The sequence below is a fragment of the Monomorium pharaonis genome, unplaced genomic scaffold (assembly GCF_013373865.1).
Source record: "Monomorium pharaonis isolate MP-MQ-018 unplaced genomic scaffold, ASM1337386v2 scaffold_574, whole genome shotgun sequence".
NCBI lineage: Eukaryota > Metazoa > Arthropoda > Insecta > Hymenoptera > Formicidae > Monomorium > Monomorium pharaonis.
In genome coordinates this window covers 1-26,030 of record NW_023415884.1, presented here as the reverse complement: position 1 = coordinate 26,030, position 26,030 = coordinate 1, and the positions used below count along the sequence as shown (strand labels likewise).

Below are 26,030 nucleotides of genomic sequence, written 5' to 3'. Positions count from 1 at the left end.
AACTTTATTTGAATCTTAAAAGCTTCTATATTTTATACTTATATTTTTTGTTTTACAAATGTGCTTGCAATTAATTTCATAAGGGTAAAATTATATTATTTATAAAATTGACTTTATTCTAAAAATCAAATATAATAACAGCAAAAAAAAAGAATAGTATTGATTAATGTATTAATTATTTTATTAATTTTCTATAAATTCTATTTTGCAAGCATGGAATCCTTAGAAAGAAACAGACATAATTCGTTTCCGTATATTATTTGAAAATTATCAATCAAGTTCCTGAAAAAGAGTGGATTCCTGCCTACAAAATGGATTTATTCAACCCTACAAAGATAACAAATTACCTAGGTGACAAATAAACAAGAAAGTTGTAATCACCGTTGAATATTATTCCATCAGAACCATCGAATATCCTCGGTCTTCTCGATGTGTCCAAAGACATCGCGGAAACTCTTGGTGTGCAATATTATGGAATTTTCGAGGGGTCAAAAGCCGAAAAATTTCCACCGATCTAAGACTGTGCGGGCAGCGTAGAAAATATTTGCGTTTATAGTGTTATCATTCTATGAGTCAAAAATTCATATTGAAAAAAAAAAGAAAGAAGTGTAGACAAAAGATACAAAAGATATGTTTGTAAAGATACGATTTTGAAGATTAAACTGTTTACATAGTTACTTTTATAATTATAGGTCGCGATGATCACAACATGTGCATTAGTCACTTGTGTCTTAATAAGATATATTGGACGGTTACATGTCTATAAGCATCAGCGTTTCGTTCGTATGTTCCGCTGAAACGAGATTTTTATAACTGGCAAAAAACTTGATTTTTTTTTAAATAAGTTGATAAGAATTTTAAACTGTTAGGTTTTATGATCAATAGAGAAGGTAAACCGTCTTGGATATGTGGTACAATAAATCAATGCTTTGGTCTGATGCTTAAGCATTAGTATTTAGGTTTGATCTCACAACGGAGGCAAATAATTTGTAAAATGTGATGAAAAAGGACATATGTTCTTCATATATGTAACATTTCTGGAGATATTTAAATAAGGGAAAGAAACAAAAAAAAAAAGAAAAGACAACTCACGTATTAACAATTAAAGAAAATCATTGTTCATTTTTTATAAGTCTCTCATTCTCTTACAGTTAGAACACAGTGGTAATATGTACATGCACTTCAGTATAACTCCGACAATACTGCACATCTGCCTTACGAAAATATTGCGATCAACTTTTTAAGAGCAGATACAACAGCACGGAGAGGTCATTGATTGCTAGTCCGTGTCTAGTTGTCGGTACCGCTTAAAGTAAACATCCTATATAAAAACACAGAAAAAAGATTACCATCACCGAGAATAAGTATTAAGATTATAGCAATTGAGATTGCAAATGGTGTTCGTTTTCCGCTATCTATATACAGTCCTATTATTCATATGTATATGTTCTTTATGCTTGTTTAGTTCTTTCTTTTTAACTATGAAATAATTTCAAACATGTCGTGAACGAGGACGTTAAAGACGTTTTTAATGAGATCAAGAAAATGTCTTTGATATCTTCCTTCGTGATCGCTTTAAAAAAATTATTTAAATGTATTACGCACGCGTATTTTGAAATCAATTTAATTACATTTAGTATTTTATAAATAGTTTAATCGTTGTTATCATATTTGTAACTAATGTATCGCTCGACATCGAAAATGCATATGACTTTTTTTTAAATTGTTGTTCGTACTATCTCCCGATACCTTCCTTTTCAAAAAAACAGATGGTTAATAAAATAGCTATTATTATATCTTAGTAAAAAAAAGACTATACAATTTGAAAGCTATTTCGAATTATAGGAACCCCATTGATTATTTTTACAAACTATAAGAGATTAATAAAATTATTTACATTATGTAATACTTATACCAAAGCTATAAGTTTATACACATCGCAAGTAAAGTCCGAAATGTAAAGATTTGTATTTATAACTAAATCGAAAAATGTATTATGTGAAAAGCACTAAAGAGCACATACAATGCACATAAATTTCTTGGTCAATTTACAGTTGTCAAAATAAGACCATAATATTATTTTTGTATAATACAAAAAAAATGTTACAATAATTGTAAATATATTATCATTTTGTATTAAAAAAACATTTCTCTGTACATATAAATATATTTTATTACATTGCAGACTTTACTTATAATGTAAATACCAAATAAATTTAATTTACAAGTTATTATATATTCGTGAGAGATGTAGAAAGAGTAAATTATATTCTTTCTTCGATGATGTTGTATACTTTCCAGATTGAAATTTGCTTTTTAAATTCAAATATGTATTGATTAAATTAATTTTTTATACGTATACAAATGTATACGATTATGTTGTAATTACTTTTAATACTAACTAAGCCTAGGAACACGCTCTAGTCGGCACATCAAATTTGATGCAAGAAACTCCATACTGTATCAGTATGAATATATACATCATACTAATATACATCTCGTTCCATTATCTGACAATTGAATTAATCTCGAATATTATATTTAAATGCTAGAAATAAGCTATAAGTTTACGTCATCTTCCTTAAGACTGGATATTATTTTGGAATAAAATATTTTGCATATTCGATCACACACATACACACACATACACATTGTTACTTTCATAAATTCTATTTTAATCAATTTAAAAATGGAAGAACCAATGTTGTTAGACGAATGAAATCGAAGCAAGTTTAAATTTTACGTCCGCGACAACGCACCGCATGCCCTTGACCTCTGACAGCAACAGAGGCTGCGCAATCGCGCCGCAGGGCCCGGCTGTTTTGATCACCGTTCCTCAACGCCATCACTACCGTTGCTTTCCTGTTGAGGCCTCGCAATTTGGTACGTGATAAGGTATTCCGGATATGCCTGTTCGCCTCTGTAAACAACGTACTCGGGAAACACCAAACCGCCCTGTGACGGCCTGCCCATTACGCTATGATGACCGGGAGGAGCGTGTGCCATTTTCATTGCCGAAAATTGTAGAAACGACTTGCCGAGTGTAACTCTACAGAGCAGTAAATGTCTAAAAAAAAAATAAATAAAAACAAGAATGCTTAAGAGAATAAAGTACTTTTAAAAATAAGAAGAGGGAAAAAGAGGCAAAGAAGTAAATTTATGTATATTAATGATAAGAGCTGCTATCAATAAACTTTTTATCTTTTAGAAATTTGCCGGGACTTGGTTAGGAGGAGCGTTGGTGTGTGGATGTGTGGCGTAGCGTGAGCATTGAGCGTATGATAAGTTGATATTAATCGGTTGTAAGCGATTTTAAAGAGGTAGTATAGAGGCGAGAAGGTAAAGTGAGATAAATTTTTGGTGAGTAATTGGAGGGAAGTTGAGAGAAGCAGGAATAAGATCTAAAAGTAGGGAAAAGAGACTCAAGGTAGGACTGGTAGGAGGTTAGTTTTTGAAGCTTCGAAAACAAGCGCGGGAATATGCTGAGAGAGGGAAAAGAGAGAAGTGCAAGAGGAAGTAGGAACGGGATAGAAAAGGGGCAAAGGAAGTTGACGTTAGAAGGAGGCAAACAAGGGAAGAAGGTAGGTTTTAAAAAGAAAGTGGAGATAAGAGAAATAGGGAGAATGGAAGAATTGGAAAAAGAGGTTAGAGCGTTAGTAACAGAATTTATAAATTTTAAAGATGTTAGGAAAGAGTTAGCAGAACTGAAGGCGGAGAGGGAAAAATATGAGAATGGGGCGAATAAGTTAGAGAGGAAATTATTAGAGGTAGAAAGATAGGTGTTAGAAAGAATTGCATTGGGTAAGGAAGAGAGAGAGATAGAGAGAGCGGAAGGAAGCGATAGCGAATGGAGCATAGGGACGATTAACATCAGTAAAGGAAGCAGAGGTAGATCAAGTAAAGCGAGTTCCAGAAGTAGATCAGAATTAGATAGCGAAGCATTTAGTGATAGAGAAGTAGGAAAAATAGGTTAATAGCAGACAAGGATAAAGAAGAAAGAAATCTGCCGTAAAAGTTGTACTTTTTATATTTAATTTTCTTCCGCTTACCTGTGGCAAATGTAACAGCTTCTGTCTTTATGTGCGGGGCATCCAGTACCGCCGCATATACCGTAAACATATTGATTGCTTTTACTGCTATGTTCCGCGAAATATATGCCAGCGCCGAACATTCCGCCAATATATGCGTGCCGTTCATCGAAGCCTTTTTGAACGATAGCGTTGATAAATGGACTGCCGTGGAATAACATTCTCTCATTCGCCTGTGATACTGTCGAATTAGAAGTACCTCTAGGTCCGGTACTAGGAGAAGAAGGAGCGGCAGCGCCGACTTCTTCAGCTACTTCTTGTCTTCTATGAGCATAACGTTCCCACAACTTGCGATTCTGAACTTTTTGTATCTGCACGAAACATTTTTAATTACAAAATTTCCAACATCAATCGTTATATTACTTTTAATATAAATTTAATATACATACTCTAACTATGTTGTATCGAGAGAAGATACCACCAGAATGACCGTTATCTCTATGTTGCCTAATGGTACTTTGCATTTCTTCTTCGACAGCCAAGAATTCTTTGTCTTCTGTTAATAAGTCCACCAGCAATGTCCCGGGATTTATGGAAGGCTGCCAGAGGGAGCCCGCCGCTGTATTCAGCAGCTTATCCATACCTTTAATTAATTTGTGTCTATAACCATAAGCTGACACTCCGACTTGCTTCAAATCCTCGTGACCCATTTCCGCTAATATGTCCAAAGTGATTTGCTCGCGTTCAAATAGTTCGAGTAGATGTTCTAAACCAAGACTTTGCAGAAAACCGGCGACGGTCGTGATACTATTGTGTTCTTTACACATATCTTTGGATTCTTTTTCGGAGCATGATTCGCTCGGTGGCATTGGACTCAGACACGATGTCGGGCGAGCCAATGGCACGCATAGAGTCATGGCCGCACCTGATGGCATAATGACTGTTTCTTGAGTGAGAGGCGGTGGCGGTGTAACAGGAACTAAAAAAAAAAAGAACAATATAAGTGTAAATACATTATCTAAATATATAAAGATATATTAAGATATATATATTCTTTTATTTTAAATTTTTAATTTGTATATATTTAAGTTAAAAGCTAAATGGAGTCTTAAAATAATTTACAAATATAAACATATATAAATTCTTACCAGATACGATACTGGGTGGTCTACTGTTAATAGAATTGCTACCAGCACTGTTACCCGATGGTACCGATGGAACGATTTGCTGAGAAGCCATAGCATCTTGTAATAAACATCTTACATCATCCGCGCTGGCCAAATCCACTGGAGTCTGACCTTCCTGATTTTTTAGAAAAGGATCGGCGCCGTGAGCAAGCAGAAGGGCACACAGCTGCGTTCGACCCTTTTGTGCAGCTTCATGGAGTGGTGTAAATCCCCATTTATCAGTTGCATTCACCACAGTATTATATTTAATAAGTAAGGCTGCAATGTCCAAGTGACCGTAACTTGACGCATTATGCAGCGGAATAAGACCACCTTTATCTTGCGCGTTTACATCGGCTCCTCGTTCAAGTAAGAATTCAGCTACTTCCAAATTATTGTATCCCGCTGTATTAAGAAAAATGCAGTTTACGTATAAATGGAATACATTCTGTATAAATGTACGTAATCTATTTGTCTTCTAAAAGCATGAGTTAAAATTACATTGTAACAATACATTTTACAAATTTGTGGTAAAACAAAATACAAATTATAAAAAGGAATAAAAAAGCAATTTATCTTTAAAAATAAAAAAATTATTGATGTTTACATACTCAAAAGAAATAATGTTACCAGCTAAATGTAATGGAGTGCTATTGCGTCCTTGTGCATCTCGACAGTTGATGTTGTCTTGCGTAACCAATCTCTGAACTCTGGCTAAATTGCCTTTCTTCGCGGCGTCCAAAAGAGCGCTATTGCCACGTAAGAGATCTGCTACATCCTGATCACCGTCTCTTACCAAGTCTAATGGTGTTGCGCCGTCTCTATTCTTTTTAGTGGCATCCGCTCCGTGTCTCAGTAATAATCGAACTATTTCGTATTTGCCTTTGGCGGCGGCCTCGTGAAGCGGCGTAAATTTCCACAGATCAGCAACATTCACGGATGCCCCATGTTTCACTAATAATTCCGTAACCTCATAATGGCCATAAGAACAAGCGTTATGAAGAGGAACCAACCCGCTATATAAAAACGATAACATGCAATATTATTTTAAATCACATAAATATAAATATTAAATTAAATATCTTAATATTTTTAATAACGCTAATAATGGTAACATAAATAAGTATAATTAATTTTATTGCATTAATATAATTTTATTACCCTTTATCTTTGGCATGCACATCTGCGCCGTGTGCTAATAAATATTCTACAACCGGCACTCTATTAAAACCCGCTGCAAAATGCAGTGGAGTGGAGTGCCTTCCGTCCAAATCGCGGCAATTCACAGCATGTGGATTGGCTTGCAAAATTCTTTCTACCGCAGCAAGATCGCCCGACTTGCTCGCTTCTAACAGTTGTGCTTCTACATCGTCGGTCCCATTTGGTGGATCTGTGCAATTAAATATAAAGACGAAAATGTTCTCTCGAAATAGATTGTGAATAATAAAGTAAAAATTATAAGGTGACTTACCTTGCAATATTTTTAATACGTTCTCAGCAGCAATTTGTGTTGCAGTATACCCTTGAAGAGATACTATCGAAGGGTCGATATTATAAGACAAGAGTATTCTGCAAGCTTGCACATTATCCTCTCTAGCACACCTAGTAAGGAAATAATTAATTGTCGTATTATGAAACTAATAGTATTGAAACTGGTTCACTCATTTCTCATGACGGCGAGATCGAAACGAGCGATTTTTTTCAGAACAAAAATACCTGTGCAGCGCGGTTTGTCCCAAGCCATCTAGTGCGTTGACTTTCGCATTGTGCCGCAGCAATATGTCCATCGCGTCGTAATGCGAATGATCAGTCGCCACGTGAAGTGGCGTAAGAAAGTCTTTATTTTTTTCATTCATGGCAGCATTCTTTCGGATCAAGGCCTCGATAACTTGCTTTCGTTTGGGATACGGTGACGCCACTGCGCAATGCATCGGTGTATCACCGGTGTAAGGATGTTTGAAATTAACGACCTCTTGCGACAGATACTTTTTAAGCTTAGTAAGATCTGCCTGCCTGCAGGCGTCCAATAGACAATGACCCTTATATTCGTCTATAAATTACGTTAAAGTTATATTAGACTGCACGATTAAAATATTTGTGAATCAAATAATAATAGATAGATCCGCTTGAAACTTACACGCTAGTCTTTCTTGTAATTCAAGAGTTGGTGCCACGTCAATGGCGCTTTTACTATGGCAGTTTAATTGTGTCGGATCCGCGCCTTCACTCAACAGCAGAGAACAAACTTCTGCTCTGGATTTACTCGCGGCTTCATGCAATGGAGTAAACGTCCAGAGATCACTGGCGTTAACGGCGGCACCGTGTTTCAGAAGTGCCTCGGTTACTTCAAAGTGGCCATACGAACACGCGTTATGAAGCGGCACGAGACCTCTGTAAAAGAGTCGATTAGGACTTTCAATAAATTTTAATTAAATTTCTACTTGAACAAGAACCATAGCAAAAAAAAAAAAAAAAAAAAAAAAAAAAAAACAGCAAATACTATGAATAGAACGAGAAACAATCTCTTTTACTTTGTTATAAATTAACTTTTTAATTCGATGTTTGCACATATACCAACCCTTTATCCTTGGCATGTACATCCGCGCCGTTCTGAAGAAGAATCTGTACAACCCTAGATCTATTATATCCGGCCGCCAAATGTAAAGGTGTAGACCTTCTCCCGTCACTGGCGTGACAATTGACATTAAGAGGATTTAGTAGCTGTAACAATCTTTCCTCATTTCCGGATCGAGCCGCTTCTAAGAGCTCATCTTTTCTATACTCTCCCGTTAGTACCGGTTTCGTAGAGACATCTGCTACTTCTAATGCAGTCTTTCCTTCTGTATTCCTAATGTTTACATCTGCTCCATGCTGTAGCAGAGTAATACATACGTCTATTTTACCCTGTCAAGTGAACAAATGAAGATGAAAAAGTTAGACACCATTTCCATCTTCAGCCTTTTAGTGCCAAAATATCACATAAGTACTACAAAATAAACACCTTGATCGCAGCCTCATGTAAAGGTGTAAAATTCCAATTGTCTCTCGTATTTGGACTTGCTCCTGCCTCTAAAAGTAATCTCACAACGTCGCAATGTCCAAAGGAGCACGCATTATGTAACGGATGTAGACCACCGTCGTCGCGTGCTTGGATCGACGCACCGGCAGACAAAAGGAATTCTACAACGTCTTTTCTACCATATCCTATGAAACATTTTAAAATCTATATAATATTCTATAAATACTATATAAAATTTATATAATAAATTTAAAATCTATATATACTTAACATTTTTACAGTAATCCTTAAAGGTAAGATAACATACATTTTATATAATTATGTAAAAAAAACTATTAAAAAAGTACAAAAGATAAAATATAATTTAGTAAAAGGATTCAAATTATTTATTCCTATAAATATAACATTATTTTGCAATAATTATATCTTTACAACAATTCGCAAAAAATAATATGGGCAATAAAATGGTCAACTTGAAGAAAGACGCAAAAATGTCAGGTATCTCAAAATGGAATTTTGAAAAGAAATCAACGAAACTTCTTTTAACAACCTAAAATCTAAAGTTTCTTCCTTACTCTCTTCTATCCCCGTTAAAAAATTTCTATCATATTTTATTTAAAAAGTACTATGCCACGTCCCCAACAATAATTCATGTCAACGTCGAGAAAATCATCACGCACACGATTACTACTTGACAGCTCCGACGAGACGCGATCAGCTGAACGTGACTGACTGGCTCATTAACCTCCCTCGGCCAGCAGCGGTCCACGTGTTTACTAGGAGCTCCAGCGTCCGAAGAGGACGCGGTCACGGCCCGAACGAGTGGCCCGAGAATGAGATCGGAGCGGAGACCAGAGAGACCGAGTCTTTCGACTCTGTTCACAGGTGAACTCACCAGCTGCAAAGTGCAGGGGGGTGGACTTGCGTCCGGCAGTATCGCGGGCGTTGACCGTCTTCGGGTTGACCAACGCCTTCACCTTGGCGAGATCGCCGGTCTTGCAGGCCTCGAAGAGTTCACGTAGCGGATCGCCGCCTCCAACGCCAACACCGCCGCCGCCGCCGCCCGAGCCCGGCAGCGAGTCCGCCGCATTCGACAGCGTCGATCTACGTCCTGCCATCTCTTCACACCGCCATTTTCACGCTGTCGCGCCGTCCGACGGCTGGAGGCCCCGCGACGCAGTTGCGACGGGTAGGCAGGCACATCTCGTCACCAGGCGAACGTCCGGCTGCGTAAGCTGTGTGGTACACCACGACGGAAAGACGGGCCAAGCAAGAGGATAGAGAGACAGGCGGACGGACGGACGGACGTAGGTGGGCGAACACGGATGGGTTGCTAGGGAAGCAATTGGCCCGCAGCAGCGACGTTCCGCGTTTCCGCGACGTAACCGTCGACGAGGTGCTGTCCATGAAGATTCGCGACCGTAAGCAAACCTCGCGACTGTCAGGTAGAGTTACGTGGTAACTGTAGAGCATCGACGTTACTGGCTGGAGATACGCGAGGTTTATATCCCCAGAATCACTATCGTCGGTTGGTACGGAGATTTCGTGAAACCATTCGCATTGTTAGGGTTGGCCATCCTGCGCAATCCAACGGTAAGGTTTGAAATTCTTGTCGATTCGTTCGCGCGTTCGTCGACGAGCGGCTCGCCCTTGTGATTTTCGCGCGGGAAACGGGCACTACTCTCGCCCGACACTCGAGAAGTTATCAATACGATAACGCGTCGCGTCACTCCGAGAATCTTCGGTGTCGAGTTCCCCGGGTACGAAGGTACGCACGCGTGATCGACGACGTGTCGCGAACGAAGGTAATTGCAGCAGAGCACAACAATGGAGTCCGGTGACGAGGACATATTTGCTATCAGCGACGAGGAGATGTTGTCGCCGGCGCGAGTCGCGCCGGTGAATCCCGTCGAAGAGCATTTGCAGAAGGAGCTCGCTGACGTCGAGAGCAGGATCGACCTCGCGACGAGGGAGATCGCCGAGACGCGGGAGACCACCGCACGCGTTTTGAACGCCCTAGAATGGCGCGCGCTTTACGGAGAGGACGCTAGCTCGGACTCTGATAGTGAGGTACACGATCTCTCGTACGATTTTACAGTATATAAAATGATCAGTGTTCGTAACTTTTTTGATTTTAATCCTTCATGATTTGGAGTTGTAACGCTTTGTGGCGGCCTTTCACATAATTTCCCAATATTTTCAATTCGACATATCGGAATCGGTATTATTACTATGTTTGTGGAATCTGTGTGAATTTTTGCAATGAAAATTGTTTGCTTCGTATTCGTCGATTAAATTGAAAACGCACGATCTTTGTTTTGTAATAAATGAACAAATAAATAAAAAGGAACAGCCGCTTGTTGATTTGTCATTTTTAAGTTGTAGGATGTGTTCAATCATCTTTTGAATTTTGTATATTTATTATTACATTTTGAGTGAGTTAAATCCATATATTACCAACAGATCGTTATATGATACATTTAATTCATATTATTTCTTTTGAATATTTTTTTAAATTTAATGTTCAGATTTTCAGAACTGGACTTTTCTTTGTGATTTTATGATTAAGGAATTATTTAAATATAATAAAATTAATTTATTTCAAATCTAACTTCTCTAATTTTACCAGAAATTTTGAATAAAATCTGTAAATTCTTTTATAAAATCTGAATACTGAAAACGTCTATTATTATTATTTGTGTATGTGTGTGTGTGTGTGTGTGTGTGTGTGTGTGTGTGTGTGTGTGTGTGTGTGTGTGTGTGTGTGTGTGTGTGTGTGTAAAATACAAGAGTTTTGCGGGAGCACTTCAAGATTAATCTCACTGAATTTAAATCATAATGTACTGTCTATGATAGTAGATGTGATATATGAAATATTTAATTATGATTTTGATGTTACAGTTGTACACTGTTGAAGGAGCACCTGTGGTGAAGAAACCGAAAAACCATAGAACCAGTATAAAACAAAATTTGGAGATAATCTCGCAGTGGCAATGCGTTCTTTCAGATAAGTGGATTATTGGAATAAAACTAAACAACATATCCTATTGGTGAGTCAATCTATCAATTATTGTATCAGTTTTTAATGTAACAAAGCCGATATAAGCAAGAAAAATGTTGAAATAGGAATTTATATTTGTAGCTATGATAACAAGAGAGTGATAAAGATTTTGCGCACAAAATATCGTACAAATGACCTTTATTCAACAATGTATTTTATTTTGCAAGTATAGAAATTCGTAACGTTGAGACATTTTTGCTGTTCAAATTTAATTGTTGAGTTCTGCGATCACGCAGACAAATATTTCACTTGAGACTTAAAACTTTAAAGATGATCAATTATTTTAATTGATTTCTACCATGTAGCGTATACAAATATGCTGCTGATTGATTCAAAATGTCTTACTCGGAAATTACGTTTTTTTTTATTTCTTAAAGCAACCCTACAAAATGTTTTGCATCTTAAAGTGATGTCGTGTGATAAGTTAGTTACCTTAATATTTTGCACCATGTTTCCTTGAGGCAGTACTAATACCATCGTATTATAGTGGTACTACGTTTATGCTTACAAAGATTATTGTGCAGTTACTGGAGAGGGGAGAGGGAACAACTCGGTAGCGTTAGTTACATACTCTTATTGCTTTATGCAAAACTCAAACTATCACGAATTTCTTTTAATCTTTGTATGTGTCTGTCCCGTACTAAAATTTTTTTCAATCTATCTAGACTTTTTTTAAGTCAATCTTATTACATTTCTATTTAGAAAGGCTTTAGAGCAATTTTTTAATACTAATAGAATCTAACTCAATCTATTATACATTATTAAAACGGAAGATAATTGAAAGTGATAATTTTGAACGATTGGATATAGATAAAGTTTTCTCTATGTTGACAACTGTAAATTTGTAAAAATTTATCTTAACAATTTAAGTACGCAAGCAACAAACTGCACTTCATATTTGCAAGACGTTACGTCATTGTTATTTACCACCTAAATTTCCATTTCTCTGATATATTTTCAGTACAACAATTCGATAAACTTTAACGTATGCACTATCAAAAAGTTCAGTATGACAACGCAGTTTATATGTAAATTACAAAACCAGGACATATCCTTCCTTTTTTTTTCTAAGTCCCGTATTAGAAATGCGTTTCATCATCACTATATACATATTCAATATCATACTTCCTATCCTTCCAAATTTATTTAAGCGCTATCTACGATTTCGTTGTGTGTTGCACGTCATTTCATCTCACAGCATTTTTTTAAGCATCGAAGATCACTTTTTACACGTCAGTGTGGTGATTTCATCTTTACCGAATGCTAAATATTCTTCGGGTGAATAATCGAACAATACGAAGTCATATCTGCGAATCATAAAAATAAGATAACTTTACATTTTATGGTGCCACAAATTAGTATTCATGCATTGTTATTCATTACGTTGTTACTGCCACACATTATTATTCATGCATTGTTGCGTTTTACATACGTAAAACTATTAACGTATGTAAATTCCACAATGGTGAAATTTACCTGAACATCTCGTAGAGCTCGTCGATTTGCGTTTTGGATAATTGCGTGAAATAATTTTTTATAACGTCCTTCGTCTGTACGCCCTTAGTAGGATTTTTCCACTCAGGTTTGATGATGTGTCCCACATGAGCTTGCTTTATAAGATAATCTTGGTCGTCCTTTAACGAAAGAAAGATATAATTTTTGTAACTATTCGCTCGATTTCAGCAAAAAAGTTGGTTTCATTAACTATTTTTCAAACTGTATATTTTCTTAAAACAAAAACACAAAAAGTTGCTTATCTAATCGTGTCGACCCCTTTTAAGTCGACAGTCAAGGAAGTCGACGATTAAATTTACTTACATGCAGCGTCTCGAATTTAGCTATCACGTCGAACCGTACTTGGCAGGGCGTGCAGAAGTTCACAACTGGTGTCCAATGCATGTCGAGATCGTTTCCCGCTCTCCATTGGCATAACAGCCATCGCACAAATTCCTCGAAGAGCGGGTATCTCGGACCTTGTCTTGTATTCGTCTTCGGATCCTGTATTTTCAAAAAATCCATTTTTTAGTCTTTGTTCATTATTGATTTTATTGATTGAAATCAATAATATATGAATATAATATTAATTTCTACACTATTGCAGAGAAAGTTTATTTAAAGTTTAACCAGTCCTAAACTTTTTTGTTGATTCACGATTTTTATTGATATTTCTATTTGCATTTTTATAATTTCATTAAATCTACTATTCTGATTGTAGACCAATTAGCAGAGAGGATCTAAATGATTATCGACGTTTGAAAAAATCGTCGTAAGATGTTACCCTTGCTCTATAGTGCCAAACTATGTGGGCTCCGAGGTTGCTGTGAAATGTGTGCGGCAAACTGTGCTCCAATTTGTCACGATAAGCGCTGAGCAATCTTTCAAAGGGATGCCGCACTATCAGGAAACTGATGCTGTCGTTTAGATATTTAGCCAGCTCCTCCGCGCTGTGCCTAGGATACCTCTGCCTGGCCAGCGAGACCGGTACTGCTTTAGAGGCCTTCAGAAATTGCGGACTGTATCTGCAAAATTAGCGCAATAATGATTATTTATTAGTGATGATTCATCGCATCATTCATGACTATCAATGGTACAATTAACGATATAACCTAGCTCATCCGTTCTTCGTTGATACTTTAGCAAATTGCTGCTAATTGGCGACGATATTAGAAAATAGAAAGAAATAGAGAATTTCTTGCACGAGTCCAGAATAATTAAAATAATTAAACTGTTATCTTTGTAATATTTTTAAGAAACTATTTTACAATTTACAATGTACAACTGTAAATTACGTAGTTACATACTTTATCTTCATCGTTCTTATCATTTTTTTATCATTTCGAGGAACTTTAGTTACGAAAATTTGGCGATATAGACGATATAGGCGATTTGGCGACTTACCCCGCAAGTAAATTAAAGTTATACATCCATGATGTAGACGCTGCTTTGAAAACGTTGCACCATATAAGATGGTACTCCCTATTTACAAGAAACTCCCAGGCGTTTGGCCTGTGAAGCGAGTCGTTGCCAGGACGATCAAGTCCCTCCTCGGCGCATTTTTCCGCCAGAAATTTCCGCCTGGCTATTAGACGTTGCTCGGTTTCTGCCGTCGTAATCTGCTCCAATATTTTCTCCTCCGGCGTCAGATTCGCGTCCTGCCAAAAATGCATAAAGTCCCCGAGTCGTAAGAGAAAATTAAGAGCATAATTCGTAATCGATATCCTATATTACGTAGCAACTATATCGCGTGTATTACGCTATTCTACTACTCGTTTGACGATGTTGACTGATATCGCGGCATTAATTAAGATGCTTTAAAACGACGAAGTATCGAATAATATGTCGAATGACTACTGTCATTTACTGTTAACTTGATCTAAATTAATTGTTAGTGGGCGGTTAGTATACCAGGGACTGTTTCAATGAACTACAAAATGAGCCGGTGCTACTGAATTATAAATTAACACTTACGTAAGAAGTTATGATACATACAATGTATATCATGTAAGGTATGAAACATGTCAAAGATTATTTGCTCTATATTTCGCGTAATCTTGATAATGTCTTTGTTGATAGACGACAGAAGTCAGAAATTTATGAATGTATGCTTTTCGCACACGAAGATTTAATCCATTATTACTCCGCCAGTTATTTTAATCTCTTTATTATCATTTACAACGAGTAGCCTTGTTTATGCGTAGGTTCAAGTCATTATATTTATTATCTACTTAATTTTTAATGGAAATTACAAAGAAAGATTTGTTTATAACGTAGTAGAATTATGAATGATCATAATTTTTTCGTGTAAAACTAATCTTTCAAAAAGATAAAAAAAGATAGATAACAACACAAAAATATTAAAAAACATTTTATACATATGAAAATAACGATATATTGTATAATATTTAAAGCAAAAGCTTGGCTGACGCATGCACTTGATACGAGATATTAGCATGTAGCACTCGATTACGATGCAGGTAATTACAAGATAATGAGCTATGACTATAGCTAATTCCGTAGTTAGAATTGCGCACATGCGAAAAGTTAGAGAACCGGATCATCGATTGAGTCCGAAGAGTCCATGTACGCGAATCTTCCTGTGTCAAGACTACACCGCGACACGTGTATTGACCTTCCTCGCGACTTGTAAGAGTTAATCCAATTCCCTAGTTTCTGCAATTAGAATTTAAACACGTCTACTCCGTTTACCGAATATACGCTGCGATGCTGAATATGCGCCTACGGTCTAGGATAAGAGCTGCAGTGTATTTGCATTTAAATTGAAGATTATGCTACTTATGAATGTATATTCCTCTTTTAAGGTGTGTCTCACGTCGCTTTTAGTATAATGAAGCTCTTTATATTTAATTTTTTAAGAAATTACTTTTAATTAATTATAGTATGATTTTCTAATATTTATGAGTAGATAAAATTTGTTTAAATGGCAAGTAAGTATGATATACGTTTACAAGCGACAAGCAGACAAATATATGCACAACAGGCTGCAGGAAGCGGTTTTGTGTACTATATTCAGAGACATTCGGTGAACCCATATCGCAAATATATAAGAGAGACGGTACGAGAGAGGTTTCTACGATTTCATAAATCATCTATTTTCGGGAAATTGGTTTCAAGATGCTCTCAACGGTATATATATATATATCTTTTTGATTTACATTAATCTTTATATGCTTTATTTCGCGACGCTCATTCATATTTATATTAAAATTTCTGCAAGGCATAACTTCCACAAACGGTCCCGTTACACAAACGGTAGGGATCCTTTAGTAATCCGGTAGTTACAAAATCAAGTATCTTGCGTCAACTCCCTCGGGATTGCGAGGATTAGTAATTTAGATAGCTACAACCAGATTGCGATCGCGACGAAGCTCCGCAGGGAATGACCCGAAAGAGAGAGAGAGGAGAGAGAGAGAGAGAGATTTTTTCTCAGAATGTTCGCTCGGTGCGAAAAAGTCGGCGTCGATATTGCATTGTAGCGCGGCGAACCGCTGGCAAGACCGAATGCAGAACTACCGGCTTCCGCTTATTGATTTCGATATGGAACGCGCCTTGTGTGGCGACGACGAATGTGGGCCACGAAGGGTGGTGGCGCATCGCGCACGTTTATGCACTGGCGCATCGTGTGCATACACGTGCCACCTGCGAGACATCAGGGCGCACGTTACTGTTACTTCTTTCCGACGTGTTACTGTACTATTTACATTAAGCAGGTACCACGTTGCGTTAAACGATAAGACCAATTCCGGTTGGGCAGCTTTCCTGAGTGCAATTAGATGTTCGCGACTGAAGTATTATCGCGCGAGAAACAGCAGCGTTGCGGATGACTCGGGGTCTTCCTTGCGACGACACGCCTTCCTTGTTTCCTTCGAATTTTTTTTTTCTCTCCGCTATTTATAGTTATTTTTGGCCATTATTACATTTTTCACTCGGGCGCATTAAAGTGTTGCAAGTAATTAATGTCGTTTGGGATAAAAACGTCTCTTTTATTTACGTGGCGCTGAAATTAAATTTGCATTTTCGCTTTTAATTACTGTCGGGTTTACATCTCTGTTACTGTTTTATGTCTGATAAATTTCAATCCGTACTCGGATTTTTACATTTCCCTAATTGTGGAACGTTACACTCTGTGCTCTGATTCAATATTTTTATTATTTTGCCAGACAGTAAGTTTGTTAATGAAAACAATTATTTGTCATGTTGTTTCTAAAAGAAATATATGCGTTGCAATACAAATTCCTGTCTCGCGATTCTGCCCGCGCATTAATTTTTTCCAACGTATGAAACTTTCCGGCTTATGCGCCTGAGACTTCACGGCAAAAATATGAAGTGTTACGCGTGTGTGATGACCGTAACTTATCATGCGGTTGCCCCGACACGTAGAAACCTTTTTGGCGTTATACATTATCTGAATCGGATAATCTCGCTGAGTTTGTGAAATATAATATTTTCCTTTGACTTTATATATGTTTCTCCTTTTATCTTAGAATGAACTATTCATCGTTAATAAAGAACATTCGCTGAAAAGATTTAAATCGATTATTTATAAAACTATTGTATAATGTTGAAAATTATTTTCAGATTGTATTTCACGCTGATAAGCTTCTTATTTTTTATATTTTTTTCTTAATTTTTTTTTAGGAATAATTGAAATTTATTTACGTTATTCAAGAGCTCATTACGTAGTGACGACACGTTTAAATCGATGCTAATCTTCCTATTGATACATATGCTTTTGTATAATTGTCTGTATAAATCTCATGTTAAAAAGTTTCAATGGGTATATATTCGTTTTCGACAACCGCGAAATAATTGTGTTCAAGAGTTACTTTAACTGTCTTTTCGAATATTTAAATGGGCTATACCAGGCGGGCACTGATCCACGTACCGCATTGCGCCTGGAAATGTGCCAATCTATGGTCGTTGTGCTTTACGTAAGACAAACGCTTTCGGTTTCCTAGGAATCAAGGAAGCCGGTACGGAATTCTGCGTTCCCTCAAAATTAACTGTTTTTTTTTACACGAACTTCCGTTATGTCAGGAACATAAAACGCGCTTTCTTGAAATAGCACGTTTACAGTACGTTTAACGAGGTAAATGTTTAGTTAAACGATAGCTTAAGAATGAAACCCGACGCGCAAATTATTCGGGGAAAGAGTTAAAAATTGAGATTAATCAGCACTGCGATTTTTGTTGAATAACATTGAAAATTGGCACGAGTTCGATAATATGCTCGAATGGAAAACTTAAATGACTTTGGGGAGAATGCTATCGAAGTTACTGAATGAAACGTCATGTCAATGTCGAATGATCCGACGATGGTAAAACTTGTTCGGTTATCGAGCTCCATAAATTCTACTCGAATTATTCGAAACAATGCAGAGCAGATTTCTCTAGGGCTAGCTAAAGACCTAGGGAAATATACTGTAAAATCTCTACGGAAGAAAGAGGGGAAAAGAGAGACAGAGAGAGAGAGAGAGAAAGAGAGAAATAACTCACCTCCAGCGAATTCCCGTGCTGCAGGGTGTTAGTGCCATCCTGGCCCGACAGCACTAGGATGATAAGCGCCAGGACACTGGCGGCAAAAATAGCACGGCGAATTCCTGCCAAGACGCGACGACGTGGGGTCATCTTCTCCCGGAGTACGTGTTTCCGTCTGTATTCATATCGGACTGAAACACCGAGTTTAGTGCAGCGTTACCAATAAAACACATCGCGCGCGCGCTACCCTAAGTAATGAATGATCAGCTGATAATTAATCGCCGATCCACGGGGGTATCTGGGCCATTACGTTAATTGCATTGTCTGTCGATCGCACGCGATACCACCGATACTTCAAATCTCGTTAACAAGGACGGGATTGGGGGTGATAAACTATAATCAATTCCGCAAATGTGAACGTAAACGCTTCATAGAATATATCGCAGCACGGGTACGATGTTTCGATCGGAAATTATTTAACGTTCAAGCACTCGACGATTTATATGGCTTCTCGAGAGGCTTGCCGATGACAGCGTATCGTCGTTTATTTTAGCGGAATAACCGCTTTAAATTCCCGGTATTTGTAGTGTAAATAATCTTTATTTCACGGTGAGATAGAGACGACGAGAGAGGATTAATGGCTCGTCATCGTGCGGTTTGTTTTACGGATACTATTGTGTACGCGTGTCCCGTCCTGACGGGCAAGCGTAGCGCGATGATGACACGTATATACACACCCATTACGTCCTCGCGCGACGCGACGTATCCTGACGTTCAACACGCGGGGACGAATGTTCGATTTGACGGCTGAAACGGTTGCAATCTTCTTTCAGAATTCTCGGGAGCAATTCTCGTTACACGACGCGCTTCATTTCGTTCTCAAACGCCCACGCGGCGAAAATCGCGCCTGCGATAAATAGACGTTCGTTCCGCAGATCGACATTTCAATCAACTAAATATAAACAACAACCTTTGCAATATTTCTGTTCGGTAAAAAAAAAAAAGACCTCGAATCATATTTCCCACCGCAGATATCTTCTAGAATATTTCCCTCTCGCGGTGTATCGGAGTAATTTGTAAAGATACAATGGTTATCAAGTAACTCAAATCTTGACTCAATCACAGGAATAGATCAGGTGACACAATAATTAGATCGACGATTGATGTAAGAGCGCCGTGTTTATTCGCGGAATGCCGTAGACGCGACGTGAGAGAAGGAGGCGTCAGTCCAGAATGGAATGGGTAATCAGTTTCGCATTTCCCGGTATGCGTTCGCCCGTTGTATCGAGATCGCGCGAGTTATCTGCGCGCCAAGCGGCCGTGGAGGAGCCGCGAAAATGTGACCGCGTCCACGCGCGATAAGCATTCGCGCGCCGCAGAAATTCTCACGGTCAGTATGCCGCAGCGGTGCGATAAGCAGCTCGGCGTGGATGCTCTCAATCGCCGAGTTGACGACTTTCTCGACGTTATAGCATAATAATCGTCATATGTGTGCGTTTGGCTGCACGTCTAACGACTAGATTTGCCGAGATTCGTCATTGTATTCCGTACGTCGCGCAGGTTACGCGGACCGTTATAATGAAGCGTTACAATATTGTGGCACGCAGGAACAATCAGGATTAGTCATTGTTTCGCGGCAAGGAAGCCCGAGATTGATGTTTCATTTGCGGAATAAAAACACGTAGTCGGGAATAACAATCTGAGCAGTAAGAAGGAAAAGATTTCAAACGCGAGATCTTGACCAATGATAATAATGATTTAAAAAAAAGTTGTGGTTCTCTTAACGCACGTTGCTTCGCAATTAAATGGTAATTCTTGCTGGCGTTTTACGAGACAAAGTCTCTCGTTAGAAGGAAAACGTGTAATTATCGAATAAAGCGAATTGCGGACTACATAAATCTCGCTTTTCACGAAACAAGAGTTTCGCGCTGATGTATCGCTCGCGTTGCGCCTGACAGGTAAAAAGAGCCGAAAAGAAAAATTGCACAGTCGCGAAAGGGATTTAGTAGGGCGTGTGCGAACTTTTTTTCGCGGAAGTGTTGGGCAAAAAAGTACGTACGATCGAATTCAGGCTTCATAAAATAAGCGTGTTTCAGCGATAGTTTATAGGATATTAGTATTTGTCAGCGCTATAGATGTAATACCATAAAATGTGAGTTATAGATGTTGCTTTTTACCGAATTTTCACGACGCTATCTCGACATAGAGATAACAATTGCAAAGAGTGAGCCCAAAAGTTGCCTGTTTCGTCACTCTTGAATTATTGAAATATCAGTGTGATTGTTTCCTTCGTTACTATTTACACTATATGTAATAAACTGATATGCTGTGTTGACGTATATCATATATAACTATATCTTATCAGTCGGTCAATGTTTAAAGCAGAAATGACTTTTTTCCGTTTCATACCGTTCAGATAATCTATTGCAGTTACATAATCTTTACGCAATTCCATTCTTTATTGTAGACTGAATGCAATCAGTACAATGTGCTTTTCCTGCTTCGTTGTCATCACTTATTCAGGTCCACCAAAAGCGTGAATGTTTCTTTTTTATTTTCCTTTTTTAAGAATAATCTTGTGTGTGATAAAATTCACTAGTCAATAACAATTATATATAATATATAACAAGAAATTGAAAGTCGTATCGCCTAGCGATACAATAATTCCCTTGCGCAACGTTCAGGAGTGGAATATATGCGGAATTTATCTTATTCTCGAATAGGCCATCTTCGTGCGGTATAATGCGAAATGGATCCATACTAGCGCTAGGATTTCAGTATTAGATTACATAAGTCTGGACAATTCTGTGTGCATGTGACTTGTGTTTTCCGTGAGACCCATCTCGGGAGAAACGGTTCGCTCCCACAGCGAGGAGAAACGATCTTTGATCTCGGCGTGAATGGTACCGTTGATTTGTAATTCACGATTACATTTGTATTGTGTACGCGGAGTAAGAACCTATTGCTGCGGCATGTGACAGCGCGACAGAACATGTTGGCTCAAGCATTAGTTCATTATCATCTGGCTAAAATTTTGTCAGTGAAAGATAAAAATTTCCGGAGATAAGTGACGAAAGGAGAAAAATTTGCTGATGAATTCTAAAGGATCTTAATAAATAGGATGGTTATGAATCACATTTTTCAAATTATTAAAGAATTACTTTACTAATGTAAATGATTACGATGCACATTTTTCATAAAATCAGGTTGAGACAATATTTGCTCACGAAGCAGAATCGCGCGTATAGTGGATTAACAAAATATCGTTAATATCGTACCAGATCGTATTGATTACGAATGTTATGACTTGACGATTACCCAGCAATAGATGGAATAATAAAAAGAAGGAAGTAGTTTACGGTCGCGTGCATTTTGTTATAGAAACATTTGAGAACTATTTTTACAATTGTTCCTCTTTTCAAGGATGAGTTTATTAAAACCAGCCTTGAAATTGTAATCGTCGACGACAAGCAACTACAAGAGACATATTAAAGGAATCAAATTGCAAATTTCGTTCTTTTCATTGTCGATTAATTTTGACCTTAATTTAAGTGGGTCGATTATGTCAATTAACATTGACTCGATTAGTTCACTTCTTTCTCTGCGCCTGCACTGTAGGCAGATCTGTCTTGTACAAAGAGATGGTGAGAATATCTAATTTCCAGTTAGTTAACTCGTACTATCAGTGCAATTTGAGTTTCATCCCTTTCTCGAGAGCTCGCTTGAGTTATGATTAAGGATTTTTAACTTCAGGCCCAGTTTAACTAACGAACTAAATTCCAACAATGATACAACTTCCTGATCTTTTTATGATTCTAATTTAGCATTGGCATTGGCAGTGTGTATGACGGAAGAAGAAAATTTGATTAATCACGATTGACATTAATGGCACGAGGTTTCGGTCAAATTATGGTAATCTGTAGTTCTTACAAATGCCGTGTCACAAATCACGTTGAAATTCCAGGTTCGCCACGAAATAATAACGTGATAATTTTCACTTGGACCCCAACATTATCGTTCGCCGTGCACGCGATTCGACATTACGTTAGCTTTATTATCTCTGCCGTAACGCGAAAAAGCAACCGCTTCCTGGACGACGGTCTCTTGTTCGCGGAAAAACAGTCGTCTACAGCTGTGCCACGGGTTCACGGGGTCAGCGGGTGGCCTTTCTAATCCCGGGATTTGCGCGCGGGGACCGCGTTACCGCCAGGGCGAAAAAGAGACCCCCGGCTCTCCTTCTCTCCCAGGTCGATCGTCGCGTGTGTATGTACCTTCTCCGGGCATATATCCGACGACGGGATCACTGACGCATTTGTCGTCTCGCGCGCGAGCGTCGTCGTCGGCGGGCGTAGTTTCTCCCCCGGGTCGGTGGTACGCGTCGTTGCGTGGGACGTCGGACGTGGTGGTCGCGCCGCAGGAGGCAGGAGGCGCGCGGACGCGCGGTGTGTGGTGGCCACGTGATATGCGTGCCGCGTGTGTCGCCAGGAAGAGTACGATGCCGTACGATCACGGCGGCATCGTGCAGATCACTGAAGCCGGTCGGTCGGTCGGCCTGTTCCATGAGCGCCTCGACGCTCGCGTCTCTGACGCTACCGCCCGACCCGTCCCACCAGGGCCGGGTTTCACAGGGCGCTCTCTCGCGATAGGCTTCTAAGCTGGAAATCAGAGCGCAGGACGCTGGGCTTAATAATGGTTTTTAACAATGGTTCACGGTCGATCTCATTACCAAATTGAAGAAATTAATCTACACATTTCTAACAAAATTGTGTGGATAATGTAGAAATTTGATTCTTTTGATTCAAATTTTTTAAAATGCTTTCCAGTTCTTGGCGTGTGCAGTAGAATTGAATATGTACATACATACTAGAAATATTGACAGAATTTTTTTATAAATTGACATATTATATATTATATATTACGTATTTTTTACAGCATTTTATGTATGTAAAAAAAAGTTTAAATTCTATATGTAAGAATGAAATATACTCTCTAATTTGCAATCAGTATATCTCATCGATGATTTGCAGTGGCACATCCACAGCTGTGATAATTAGGGAGTATTTACTGTTTCTTAAAGGATGTTTACTTCAGAATTAATGTATAATCCAGAGATTTCAGTAAAGATCAGTGTATTTATTTCACTGATTGACAAGTTATTTTCACTGTGTATTTTTACTGATTTCACTGATTAATTTAGAGAATAGGAAAATTATAAAAATGAAGACAGGATGCATTTGCAAGTGAGTGCTAAAGTGAATATGAGAATAGTAAAATATTAATGTTGTCTCGGGGTATAAATAACCGTAGCCAGACCTGCGACTTGTCTGCTTCCGTCCATTGGTCGGTTTTTTCGCGGGTCGATTTGTCGCTGGACGTTTCTCGCGCAAACGCGACGCGGATGGCGAGCCATCGCGAGCAAGTAAACGCCTTTTCGCTCGGAGATCGATCAATTGAAACTTAATTACTAATGGTAATAACTCGTGATTTGGAACGTATCGACCACGCTGCACAATCACGAATTGCATTCGCTGTTTCCAAATTGCAATTCGATATTACCACCTGGCTTTGCGAAAAAAATAACACGGAATATTGCACCACTATTATGCGACTGCACGCAATTAACATTTTCTCTGACCTTTCTTGGGTATAAGTTTTTAATGAAAAAAAAACGAACACCTAAAAAAATAAACATCGTTAGGCGAATACAGGCGAAATAAAAATTAACGCATTTACATCTCAGACCGCGTATCAGAACATAGAAGACAAGAATAAAAGGCGAAAATATCGAAAAACAAGTATCGATTAATTACAAACGGAAGAATTGTTGATATATTTTTTTTTTTTTATTTATTAGTCAATAAAGTTTGCTCTTACAAGTCTCGACCCTCTCGTACGGCAATCTTCATCTCGTCATCTGCTATTAAATTGTAGCGCTTGAAATTCCCTCACCCACTGACTTTCCGTTGGGTTTTCACTTGAAGAAATTTTTAGTTCGACGAGCGCTGATGAGGGTGAAAATAGCTATACCAGATTGCGTCAAGACGTCGGTGGCTGACTTCTTCGACGAAACTTCTACCGCGATACAATATCTCAATTTAGAGAGCGACGGGCTGAAAAGTAGATTAGAGTATAAGATAGCGATGGAAAATAATGAAATTGGAAACTTTTCTCGCCTGTTTAGCTAGTCGATGTTTACTTTTTAGTCGTATCTGATATGACAATTTTAATTAATCAATTTTAAATTTATTGCGATTTAACCCGCTCTAAATATATTATTAAAGCGAAAAGAATGTGTATAATACGAGAGAGACACAAATATTGGTTGTATAATTTGGATTTTATAGAAAGGGAAAAGACGGAACGAAAGTAAAATTTGCAAATTATATCAGCGCTCCCTAGAAACCGTAATTTGCATAATAAAATTATTATACCACCGTTGATATCGCGTTATTATACCTCTTTTGCAGGAACATCGCGATTAGTATCTTTGTTCGCGGGTCGATTTGCATGGATAATGTCGATGTAAATGTTGCATTCAAGGACAATTCACGTGTGCATATCCGCCAACTTGGCAATTGTGTTATCTGTGCACGACCTGATTTATTATTTTGGGGGGGGGGAGGAGAAAGTGTGTTCGTAATTTGTAAAATATAGCAATAATAGTTAGAATATAACAAAATAGCATCAGTTAGAAAATATCAAAATTAAAATCATACATTCTGCAGGAAACGCAAATCAAGCGGACGAAGAGATAAGGTTAAATTGAATTGTTTAAATGGCAGTAGTTGAGGTGGTTGATTTTTTTCCTGTAAGTGATTCAGACCAATGAGGCAGTCCATCTTCGATTATTCTTGCACCGACATTTCAATTTATTCGAACAATGAGTCTATCAGCTTGAATAAGTCGTACTTCTTCCACCATTTTTTTTTTAACATGATACTGTGGATTGTTTAAACATGATTAATTAAAATGCAAACTTGCATTTTGCAGCTTTGATTAGTTCGAATCAATCTGTATTCCGTGCTACGTAATGTACATACATTATGTTACGTAACATCAGAGTTTTTACGTGTGTTGAATACATGTAAGTATCTAAATATCTCGTGTGTCATATATTACTATTAAATGAGGTAAATATCTATCTATATATCATGTGGCACATCCTCATCAACAAGCTAAAAGATTCACTTTCTTTCTTTTAAAAGCTTAATTTCAGGAATAGCTAATTCATGACACAACTTTCCTATCTTTGACGTCAATATTGACTTTCTTGTAGAAAGCGCGAGATATCTTCTTCCCAAGGCGAGTTTCTCCCAAACAAATTATGACATTACATCACGATGCAAAGACAGCTTATTACCATAAATACATAATTAAATATAGGACAAGAATTTTCGAAAGTTAAAATAAAAAAAATTTTGAACGAATAAACTCCTCTTTTTTGTTATTTAGATATTTTTTACGCGTTTTGCATTCTGTAACGAGATGATAGTTTAAGGATGTAGATAATTAACAACATTAAACTGTATTTCAAGTAATAAGTATAATATTAATTTATTTTACTTTCTATATTTTTTTTCAAAAGCAGCAGCAAAATTATTTTATTAATTATGCGTACGAGCTAATTGAAACTGTGTCGAAAAATAGGAATCCTTAGACGCGATTGTTAAGCATAGAACGCGTCTATGTAAATTTTCTTTGCAACCCGTTACTTTTAACCCCCCGATATTATCCATACGTGTTATCCACGCGGGACGAACA

The 26,030-nt window shown here is 37.8% G+C and overlaps 3 protein-coding genes across 6 annotated transcripts; 1 reads left to right on the top strand and 2 right to left on the bottom strand.

The window, feature by feature from the left end:
* Positions 1-1,095: 1,095 nt before the first annotated feature.
* On the bottom strand, positions 1,096-9,366 carry LOC105834649 (poly [ADP-ribose] polymerase tankyrase). Of its 3 annotated transcripts, none has more exons than XM_012677299.3 (12): positions 9,109-9,366; positions 8,196-8,398; positions 7,773-8,098; positions 7,332-7,585; positions 6,911-7,244; positions 6,666-6,796; positions 6,356-6,584; positions 5,825-6,210; positions 5,177-5,599; positions 4,478-5,007; positions 4,050-4,399; positions 1,096-3,067 (listed from the first exon to the last, which is right to left on the bottom strand). In XM_012677299.3, the coding sequence occupies exons 1-12, from the start codon at positions 9,329-9,331 to the stop codon at positions 2,827-2,829; spliced, it is 3,630 nt and encodes a 1,209-aa protein (XP_012532753.1). In that variant the 5' UTR covers positions 9,332-9,366; the 3' UTR covers positions 1,096-2,826. The 3 variants fall into 3 exon arrangements, with proteins under 3 accessions (XP_012532753.1, XP_012532754.1, XP_012532755.1); XM_012677300.3 differs by having other exon boundaries at positions 6,666-6,787; XM_012677301.3 differs by having other exon boundaries at positions 7,773-8,065.
* A 647-nt stretch (positions 9,367-10,013) lies between these two features.
* On the top strand, positions 10,014-13,612 carry LOC118648661. Of its 2 annotated transcripts, XM_036295012.1 has the most exons (3): positions 10,014-10,283; positions 11,115-11,263; positions 13,490-13,612. In XM_036295012.1, coding segments are annotated over exons 1-3 (393 nt in total). In that variant the 5' UTR covers positions 10,014-10,040; the 3' UTR covers positions 13,491-13,612. The 2 variants fall into 2 exon arrangements, with proteins under 2 accessions (XP_036150905.1, XP_036150903.1); XM_036295010.1 differs by lacking the exon at positions 13,490-13,612 and having other exon boundaries at positions 11,115-11,579.
* On the bottom strand, positions 11,399-22,692 carry LOC118644231 (carbohydrate sulfotransferase 11-like). Its single transcript, XM_036295009.1, has 7 exons — positions 22,541-22,692; positions 18,288-18,460; positions 14,173-14,426; positions 13,553-13,793; positions 13,093-13,272; positions 12,751-12,908; positions 11,399-12,581 (listed from the first exon to the last, which is right to left on the bottom strand). Exons 1-7 carry the CDS (start codon positions 22,551-22,553, stop codon positions 12,494-12,496), a joined length of 1,107 nt encoding a protein of 368 aa, XP_036150902.1. The 5' UTR covers positions 22,554-22,692; the 3' UTR covers positions 11,399-12,493.
* Positions 22,693-26,030: the final 3,338 nt, after the last annotated feature.